Raw genomic sequence first — 11,050 nt, forward strand, 5'->3', positions numbered from 1 at the left:
AGTTAAAATTTGCATAATCAGAGCTTGAAGAGCGTGTACTGGAATGCTATTTAGTAGAGTGATCAGATCCAGGCTATTAAAATATAAATAATCACTAGGTAGGAGCAAAGAGTTACAACTTTCTATATCTCCTGTCTGGTGGGCATCTGAATTCTTGCAACTAATTCTAATAGCTCTATATCTCATTACCTTCTCCTGCATCAAAAGCCATAAGCATCTTGGCTGATATTCAGCTCTTTTTAAAATTTCCCCGAATGCTACTGCCATAACATTGTTTCAGTGAATCATGGGAACTTCAGTTAGTGCCTCTCAGGCAAAAAACTATTCAAAGAGCACTGTGCCCCAAAATAGCTATCTATTGAATCTATTTTTTTTCCTTGCATGACTTTTATATTGAGAATGCTTTTCATTTGTTTATAATTTAAATACAAAGTTGTTTATCTATACAGAGTGCATGCAATAATACTTCTAAAACAAATGGATTGTAATTTAATTCTTAATCTTTTCATTTCTAACATGCTTGTGAGCCATTGACATCCTAGTAGTAGACTACATTAACAAAAACACATGTTGCGAAAAGATGACAATGAATTAATAGATTTTAAATTGAAAATGTGCTACATTGAAGGTTATGATTCATTTGCATGTATACTGTCCACTAAAAATAAAATAGGATAGAAATTGATAGCCTTATTACTACTCTAACATTTCAATCTTATAGTAAGTGCTTTATCACTTTACTTAGTTCAAAACAAGTTAGTTACATAGTGACCTGATTCATACTTTGTGTTTTAATTTAGCTATGATTTATTGAATAAACTAGACATGGTTCAAAAAGAAAAGTTTACAGACCACAGTCAGCCCCCCCAATATGTTAGCCAAATCCAGATGAGTTACATTATTGTGATCCAACGAGTAAACCAAATCTTAGATCCCCTTGAAAGTCTTAAGTACTAGCTCAAGTTCTGAGTAGCAGACATTTAAATATTTATTTTTATTTAATACTTGTACTCCAAGTAGGACAGGCTGTGGAGACAACTTGCAAACTATAGCTGTCTAGAAAGCAGCAGATATGTGGTTCAAAGATCAGCTGTGCCACTGTGAGGCAATATTACTGAGTTCAATACTGCTTACTACCAAATAAGTATACAGATGATTGCTGTCTTATTATGTAAATTCTCTTTCAAGGACAGCCCTTCTCCTTTTCCCAAAGAAAGTACAGTGATCCCTCGAGTTTCGCGATCTCGATCTTCGCGAAACGCTATATCGCGATTTTTCCACCCGATGACGTCACTCTCTTCCTTCCTTCCTTTCTCATCTTTCTTTCTCTCTCTCTTTCTCTATCTTGCTTCTTCCTCTCTCACACTCTCTTCCTCCCTCTCTCATCTCTTTCTTTCCTTCTCTCTCTTTCTCTATCTCTCCCCCTCTTGCTGGCAGGCGGCGGGCGGCGGGCGGGCGAGTGGGGGCATCAGCGAGGAGCCGGGGTTTCCCCTTTGTGTGGGCGGCTGGGAAACCCTGATCTTCATCTGCTCGCTGCTGCTGCGCCGAGCAGATCAGCTGCTGGGCGGCCGAAGGAACCTTCCCTGGGTCTTCCCCCTCTTGCTGGCGGGCGGGCGAGCGGCGGGCATCAGCGAGGAGCCGGGGTTTCCCCTTTGCGTAGGCGGCCGGGAAGACCCAGGGAAGGTTCCTTCAGCCGCCCAGCAGCTGATCTGCTCGGTAGCGCAGCAGCAGCGAGGAGCCGAATCGGGGTTTCCTCTTTGTGTCGGCGGCGGGGAACGCAAACTCCACCATCTACGCATGCGTGGCCATAGAAAAAAGGGCGCGCATGCGCAGATGGTGTTTTTACTTCCGCAACCCTACATCGCGAAAAATCGATTATCGCGAGGGGTCTTGGAATGGAACCCTCGCGATAATAGAGGGATCACTATACAACAGATTTAAAACATGTACTAGTTCTTTAAGAGAATCAGGCCTTTATGTAAGCCTTTACATTCTTGTAGACTATCTCAGTAAAGTTTCTATTGATGTTTTTAGTTCCCAAGCAGTTCAAAAGGGACAGATGATAGGAAGAAAGGATAATGATGTTGTGACAACATAAAAGAGGACATTGGATCATTGCCTTGGAGCTGTCTCCTTGCAGCTGTCTCAGTCATAGCACAGTAAGTAAAAGTTTAGGAAAGCATGGGGAGGGGGTGTCTTGGAATTCCAGGATGGGCAATCTGTAGCCCATTAAAAACCTTGCATCATTCCACTAAGATTTAATGATTTAATTAATGTTCAGGATGACTTATGAAGTCATAACAGTTTATGAGTGGTTCTGATTAGTGTTGGGTGAACCCGCTGAAGTTCAGGTTTGGCGGGTTTGGCTGAACATAATAATAATAATAATAATAATAATAATAATAATAATAATAATAATAATAATATATTAGATTTGTATGCCGCCCCTCTTCGAAGACTCAAACTTGACAGCGGAGTCCGGTTCAGCCGCCGAACTCGGTGGCTGAACCCAAACCCGATTGAAGTCATGGGAGCCCCTCCCCTTTGGGGTGCAATATTGCCTCCCGAAGGGGGTAAATTTTGGAGGGTGGGTCACGTGAGAAGTTATCTCTGTATGCAAGGGGTAGGACACCCAGGGAGAGGGGTGGGGGATTCAGGAAGGGGGGACCCATTGTCTCTTTGAGGGGGCCACTATGACCTCAGTTTGTGTCCCCCCATGGTCTGCAATATTCCCCCCAAAGGGGGCAAATTTGGGAGGACGGGCCATGTGAGACAGGGCCTCCTTATGCAAGGGTTAGGAGGGGTAGGAGACCCAGCTAAAACAGTAGAGAAAGAAATGTTCAGCTTGTATCTCCAATATGGGAGAACTGTACCCAATTCAGCTACATAAGCCTGATCTTTAACTTCAAAGGCCAAAAAAAATAACATTTGCTTCTACTGTGTTGTAGTTGGTGAGATCTCACCGCAATCTATTGTTCAGAAGAGCACGGCAGCTATGGCTGGACAGGAGTTGTTAGGCAGTAGAAACCAAGAGAGACGGAGAGCTAGGCATTGATATATAAAGGGTCATTTTGTTTTGTTTTTAATCTAGATCCACTGGAGGTCCACAACTTTTGTTAATTGGGCTTTGACATGTAGGTCCACTCCAGGGCCACAACAGTTCATATCTGGGCATTTAGTTTAGGTCCACAACAATTGTTAACTAAGCATTCAAATCTAGGCCCACTCCAGGGCCACAACTGTTGATAATTGGGCATTCCAGTCTGATCCCACTCCAGGGCCGCAACTGTTGATAACTGGCCATTAAATCTTTTTTTTACGAGTGTGAGAAACATAGAAACATAGAAGACTGACGGCAGAAAAAGACCTCATGGTCCATCTAGTCTGCCCTTATACTATTTTCTGTATTTTATCTTAGGATGGATATATGTTTATCCCAGGCATGTTTAAATTCAGTTACTGTGGATTTATCTACCACGTCTGCTGGAAGTTTGTTCCAAGGATCTACTACTCTTTCAGTAAAATAATATTTTCTCATGTTGCTTTTGATCTTTCCCCCCAACTAACTTCAGATTGTGTCCCCTTGTTCTTGTGTTCACTTTTCTATTAAAAACACTTCCCTCCTGGACCTTATTTAACCCTTTAATATATTTAAATGTTTCGATCATGTCCCCCCTTTACCTTCTGTCCTCCAGACTATACAGATTGAGTTCATTAAGTCTTTCCTGATACGTTTTATGCTTAAGACCTTCCACCATTCTTGTAGCCCGTCTTTGGACCCGTTCAATTTTGTCAATATCTTTTTGTAGGTGAGGTCTCCAGAACTGAACACAGTATTCCAAATGTGGTCTCACCAGCATTCTATATAGCAGGATCATAATCTCCCTCTTCCTGCTTTTTATACCTCTAGCTATGCAGCCAAGCATCCTACTTGCTTTCCCTAATGCCTGACTGCACTGTTCACCCATTTTGAGACTGTCAGAAATCACTACCCCTAAATCCTTTTCTTCTGAAGTATTTGCTAACACAGAACTGCCAATACAATACTCAGATTGAGGATTCCTTTTCCCCAAGTGCATTATTTTACATTTGGAAACATTAAACTGCAGTTTCCATTGCTTTGACCATTTATCTAGTAAAGCTAAATCATTTACCATATTACAGACGTCTCCAGGAATATCAACCCTATTGCACACTTTAGAGTCATCGGCAAATAGGCAAACCTTCCCTACCAAACCTTCCCCTATGTCACTCACAAACATATTAAAAAGAATAGGACCCAGAACAGACCCTTGTGGCACACCGCTTGTAACCTGACTTTGCTCAGAATACTCGCCATTAACAATAACTCTCTGATGTCTACGCTTCAGCCAGCTGCAAATCCATTGAACTATCCAGGGATTAAGTCCAATCTTCACTAATTTATCTATCAGCTCTTTATGTGGAACCGTATCAAAGGCTTTGCTGAAGTCTAGGTAGGCAATATCCACGGCACCACCTTCATCCAACAACTTTGTGGCATAGTCAAAGAAATCAATGAGATTAGTCTGACATGATTGCGAGGCCAAATGGATGGGGAGGGTCAGAGTGTTGGGATGGATGGAATTTTCTAATGAGTCTCGGCAGTCAGGAATCAGGAGTAACACAAACTTTATTTAGAAAACAGAATAAAAATGCATTGTGCCAAGAAGCGGCACTTATCAAGCAAGCGGAACATGGCTGAACACGCAGAAGAGTATAGATTGGAATGCTGTGTGACGTGAGCAGACGGATGTGACATGTAGGAAAGATATGAATTGTGGGAGTGATGTAAGAGGAGGTGTGATCAGAGGGAAAAACACACATTAACTCTTTAACTACTGAATGTCTCTGGTGGCTGGCAATTCTCAGCGTGACACCCCTTCTTTGGTAGTCATCAGGTACATTGGTTCACATAAGGCACATTTTCTCTGAGATGTATTCGTGTTGGTCAACTGGCAGTGGTTTATTCAGCACGTCAGCGATCTGTTCATTTGTAGGCACATATTGTAGTTTCACGAATCCTTGTTGCACATATTTTCTTGCATTCTTATATCTTAAGTCGATGTGCCGTGAACGGGCTCCCACATATTCAGCTTCAGCAATGAATTTTACTGAAGTATTGTCCTCCATAATAACAATTGGTTTCATTGGATCAGCCCAGATACTATTAATGAGAGCAGAAACATTGATTAAATCATTACAACAGTCAGAAACACAAGCATATTCGGACTCAGTGGAGGAACAAGAAATAAATTTCTGCTTTCTAACTCTCCAATAAATTGGACAACCATTCAAAAACATTATAAAACCAGAAGTACTTTGACGAGTTTCAATATCACTTGCCCAATCGGAATCTGCATAGCAAATCAATTCAGGATACTTGTTGTGTTCTGGTTCCAGGAACAACTTCATGTCCATGGTGTGCTTCATGTATCTGAGCAATCTCTTTATGCATGTCCAATGAAATGTAGTTGCATTGCCTACGTGTCGTGACAACAAATTCACACTAAGTGAAATGTCGGGTCTTGTCCAACTGCTAATGTATAACAGTGACCCAATGACTGAGCGATAAAGTGTTTGGTCCTTAAACAAAGGACTGTTTTGGTATGTCAACTTGTAAAAGTCTGTCTGCATTGGAGACCGACATGGGCGCGCATCAGCCATGTTGCATTGTTGCAAAAGTTGATCAATTTTGTTTGCTTGTGAGAGGCTAAACCCCTTCTGAGTTTTCTGAATCTGAACTCCTAAGTGATCATGAATGTGTCCTAAGCTTTTCAGTGTAAAGTGTTTTTCTAAACCTTTTGCAAAAATCTCACTCATGCATTGATTTGGACCAATGTAAACAATATCATCAACATAAACAAGAACAATTTCATAAACATTACCTTGCCCTTTTGTAAACACACATTCATCAGAGTCGGACTTAATAAAGCCCACTGAATTTAGCTTGTCAATTAGACATCTATGCCACATTAAACCAGATTGTTTCAATCCGTACAGACTCTTTTGCAGGCACCAGACACGTCCTTCCTGGTCCTGGAATCCGGGTGCACCTTTCACGTAGATTTCTTCATCTAGATCAGCATTCAGATAAGCAGTTTCGACATCGAACTGGAAAACTTCTAAGTTTAGGGCAGCGGCAGTTGTTAAGGCGATTTTGACACTTTTATTTCTGACAGTAGGTGAATAAGTATCAGTGTAATCATCTGGAAAAGTTTGAGTGAAGCCTTGTGCTACTAATCTTGCTTTGTATAGTTCCTCACCATTTGGCTTTCGCTTAATTCTGTAGGCCCATCGTGTACCAATAACTCTTTTGTCGTCTGGAGGGTCAACGTGTTTGTACACCTTAAGTTTCTTTAAACTGTCAAGTTCAGCTTGCATGGCATCATACCATTTTTCTTGTTCAGGTTCAGGTAAATGTCTTACTTGATGAAAATTATCGGGAGGAAGTAAAACATTGTTGCAAATGACAGGAAACAGTTTTTGAGCTTCTTGCGCTTGATATCTCTGAGGAGGAACTCCTTTTGTGGTTCTCTTGGAACGTCTTAGAACCATGGTCCATTCATTTTGGTCATATCCGTCTTCATTTGCATCGCTAGTAACATCATCTGCGACTGGTGAAGACTGTACATCTGGAACATCTGGAACATCTGGAACAGCTGGAACATCTGGAACATCTGGAACAGCTATCTGAGAATCAGGTTGCGCTGTACCTTGGACATCTTTAGGAAAGTAAACTGAAGTATCATTACTGTGTATTCTGGACCAATTTGCATCTTCCTCAAATTTAGCTGAATTGGAAACAATATCTCTGTAGTTAGAGTCAGTAAATTTGTAGTACTTGGAACTTTCATCAAAACCTATCAATCTCAGTCTTTCTGCCACTGGACCGCCCTTCTTTCTTTGAGCCAGTGGAATGTTAACCATGTCATACGAGCCAAAAATGTGAAGGTTTTGAATGTCGGGTTTCTTCCCATAAAACATGTAGTATGGAGTTTGTTTTAAAACACTGCTCCAAGTACGATTAACAAGGTAGTTTGCATACCTTAGTGCTTCGCCCCAGTAAGCATTGTCGAGATCAGCGTCTTCTAGGAGACAGCAATACATAGTCTGTAGAACACCTTGGCGTCTCTCAACAATCCCGTTGTGCTGAGGAGTGTAAGGGGCTGAAGCTTGGTGCCGTATTCCTTTGCGTCTCATCCAGTTCTGGAATCGCTGAGACATGAACTCACCGCCACGATCACTTTGGATTCTTCTGATACGGACACCGAATTGATTGTAGACCTTTGCAGCAAAGTCTGTAAAGATCTGAAACGTCTCTGATTTTTGTTTCATTAGATAGACAAAACCATATCGAGAAAAACTATCAACAATTGTTAAGAAATACTTATTGTTACCCCTAGTAGGCCGAAATGGACCGACAATGTCGGTATGAACCAAATCGAAAATGCGTGAAGACAAACGAAGGGCATGCTTAGCAATGGGGGCAGCCTTTGATTTAGATTTGTTACAAACAAAACAGTCGAGATAAATTGGACAATTACTATCGACTTTGAAACCGTTCACGCACTCGGGCATCTTGGATAAAACATCATATGAAGCATGGCCCAAGCGTCGATGCCAACGGTGGATGCACCTGGAATGAAAAGGTTTATTTGTTAGTACAGGTTTAGCATTTGCAACATTATGCAGAACACCTTGAGATTCATTGGCTTTATGAGCCTCTGATTTTATAATAGCAGCAGGTTTTCTCTCTGGGCCTGCGCTTTCATGGTTTGGAACACTTATACTTACATCTACCAGTGAACGAAAAATCAGCTTCAGGTAGAAAACACCACCAATCGGAATGGCGTGTGCGACAACAGTTCCATTTCTAATAATGTGGATATCATAGTTCAGGAGCATAGCTTTGTAGCCTAAGTCTTGGTTTAGGCGATGAAGGCTGAGTATGTTGCTTTCGGATTCTGGAATGTAGAGAACGCGTGGAATCATCTGGTTCAGTTCATCTATGTAGATAGTTCCTTCTCCTTCGACTCGGGATAGGTTATTTGAGAATCCATACACCTCCTTATGTCGGACTCATGTAATTCAGTTCCTTTTGGTGAGTAATGTGAAAAGCAGCTCCGCTATCTACAATCCATAAATGTTTTGTGCTATACTCACAATTTGAATCAGGAACATTTTTAAGAAGCACGGTATTGATTGTAGAGTGTGATTCGCCTTTGGAACCTGGTTGAGCTGATCTGTAGGTACTGGAACCCCTGTGTCTGCCACCTCTGGAACCTCTTCCTCTGGGCTGGGCAGGATATTGAGAGCGTTGTGGATCAGCAGATTGAGAGCGTTGAAAATCTGATCTTCTGGACTGGTTACTTCTTCGTTGGTAACCACGACTCACTGGAGCTCTAGTAGTAGTTGATCTTGATTTAAGCATGCGTTCCATGATGATTTCTTCTTCTTTTAATGGTGGCAAGGCAGAAAATTGCACTTGAATTGCAGTCGGTATCTGTTGCTGTAGCTGAGGACGTGGTGCCAATAATGGCTGAACCGACTGAAGTGGAATGTGCGCCGGTTGCACGGGTGTAGCAGGAACTTGTGGCGGTTGTACCTGTGAGAATTGCACCCCTTGACTTTGTTGGGGTACTTGTTGCGAAAATGTCTGTTGAGGTACAAACATTTCTTTGTCTGCAGAGTAGAATTGTTCTGCTGAAGCTTCTTTGTTCATTTGGAAATCTAAAAAGAAATCCTTCTGGCGCAAATCAACATTTTTCTGGCCATCTAAATTTTCTGGTGACTTGCATTGCTTAAAATGGTCATTGGATGGCGTTTCTGAGCCTTCTGGCAATAAAACAACATTTTGGTGCAGTTGCATAATCTGGTCACCAGGTGGCGCATTTTGGATCTGGGTTGGAACTGAGCCAAATTCCTGAGGATAAGTTGAGCTAGGTATTTTCTTAGTTTGGCCACTGGGTGGTGCTGCACCTAGTTCCTTGAGTGCTAAGGAATGCATGATGTCATTGGGCTGTCTCTGGACAGGCTCCATTTTCTCCCTTTGTTCTGGTAAATCACATATTTCTTCCTGGCAAAACTTTAACTGCAAGCTTATTATCTTATCAAGTATAATCTGTTTTCTCATTAATTTTGCATAACAGACATCAACCAGTTTCTTCTTAGATTGTGTTAATCATGTGCACTGTCTAGCTTCAATTGTAATAAACATTTTTGCGTATCATTGATTTCAAGCCTCAAATCATTTGCTAGAACATTTGCAGTTTGCATGTCAATACATTGTAAGGAGGACTGGTATTCTTTTGAAGCTAGTTCGGAAAGCTTTATCAAGGCCTGGTTCTCATTAACTTTGGGTTTTGGCAGAGCTTCAAGAATATTTGGCATAGTTTCTAGCTGATAAGAATTTGTTTCTGTTTCAGTGGCTTCAATAGTGCATTTTAAATTAGCCTGCTTGCTAAGTTCAAGATTCAAAACACCAGTTTTCAAAGAGCCTTGGTTTTCACAGAGAAATGCCTTTTGCTTTGCAGGGAAGAAGTTAGTAATATCAGGGACAGTTTGACTGCCTCTCAATTCTGGCAAATTCTCTTGCAGACTAGGATTTATACGTTCAGTTAAAAGAAGCAGATTAGGAATTTCACTTATCTGTTGCTTTGAAGTGAAGCTAGGCAGCTCGGTTGAAGTTGTGAATCTCTCTTTGGAGGCGTCTCCTGCCGAAGTCTCCATGTTTGTTTCTTCAAAAGCAGAGAAGTTATCTTTGCTTTATTTTGTAAACCATCGTCTCTGCTTACCATTTTGGGATGGATGGAATTTTCTAATGAGTCTCGGCAGTCAGGAATCAGGAGTAACACAAACTTTATTTAGAAAACAGAATAAAAATGCATTGTGCCAAGAAGCGGCACTTATCAAGCAAGCGGAACATGGCTGAACACACAGAAGAGTATAGATTGGAATGCTGTGTGACGTGAGCAGACGCATGTGACATGTAGGAAAGATATGAATTGTGGGAGTGATGTAAGAGGAGGTGTGATCAGAGGGAAAAACACACATTAACTCTTTAACTACTGAATGTCTCTGGTGGCTGGCAATTCTCAGCGTGACACAGAGCAATTGCCCAGCCATCAATGGGGTAGCAAAGGTGCTCCCAAACATAACAGAAAATGAAAGTATGAAATAAATACTTGAATTAAGAAAGAAATAAAATCAGAAAGAAATTTATATGGAAAGAAATACCTGAACAGATATATATAACAGAAAATGAAAGTATGAAATAAATACTTGAATTAAGAAAGAAATAAAATCAGAAAGAAATTTATACGGAAAGAAATACCTGAACAGATATATATATATATACATAAATAAATATATACAAACGCAAGCAAAGTGAGTCATATATACAGGTGTGGATGGCTAAATTCATCCACAACCTAATATGTACATATATACAAAAGTGAATAAGTAAATACATATGTACACAAATCAATTCATGAGGATTTATATATATATATATATATATATATATATATATATATATATATATATATATGAATATACAGAAATATATACAGCTTTAAATGTATACACAAATATTTACATAAAAATAAACCTAAATATATACAGTCATGAATTTTACAGCTGTCTGGGTGGGGGAGATGATGTAGTTGGAAGTGGCAGAGGAGGAGGAGGAGGAGGTGGTGGTGGTAGCAAACACTCTAACCACTCACTCAGGTGGTGGCACAGCCAAGTCACCTGGGATCCATGCCTGGTTCATTATTTTTAAGGAATGTAAGTATGTCCACATTGTCTGTGGATAGCCGGATCCTTTTGTCAGTGATGACCCCTCCTGCGGTGCTGAACACACGCTCGGAGAGGACACTTGCTGCAGGGCAGGCCAGCACCTCCAGGGCATAGAGGACAAGCTCTGGCCATGTGTCCAATTTACCTACCCAAAAATTGAAGGGGGTGGAGGCATCACTAAGTACTATGAGACGCATGGTGGTAGTCATCCACCATGCGTGTCACATTC

The 11,050-nt window shown here is 41.0% G+C and overlaps 1 protein-coding gene across 1 annotated transcript; it reads right to left on the minus strand.

Annotated features, from left to right (window-relative positions):
* Positions 1 to 4,633: 4,633 nt before the first annotated feature.
* LOC139169419 (uncharacterized) lies at positions 4,634 to 9,963 on the minus strand. Its single transcript, XM_070755507.1, has 2 exons — positions 7,816 to 9,963; positions 4,634 to 7,657 (listed from the first exon to the last, which is right to left on the minus strand). The coding sequence occupies exon 1, from the start codon at positions 9,152 to 9,154 to the stop codon at positions 8,090 to 8,092; it is 1,065 nt and encodes a 354-aa protein (XP_070611608.1). The 5' UTR covers positions 9,155 to 9,963; the 3' UTR covers positions 4,634 to 7,657; positions 7,816 to 8,089.
* Positions 9,964 to 11,050: the final 1,087 nt, after the last annotated feature.

Source organism: Erythrolamprus reginae, chromosome 6, assembly GCF_031021105.1.
Source record: "Erythrolamprus reginae isolate rEryReg1 chromosome 6, rEryReg1.hap1, whole genome shotgun sequence".
Classification (NCBI taxonomy): Eukaryota; Metazoa; Chordata; class Lepidosauria; order Squamata; family Dipsadidae; genus Erythrolamprus; species Erythrolamprus reginae.

Coding starts and splice junctions, on each gene's coding strand:
- LOC139169419 (XM_070755507.1), bottom strand. CDS start 9,154: ATGAGAAAACAGATTATACTTGATAAGATAATAAGCTTGCAGTTAAAG.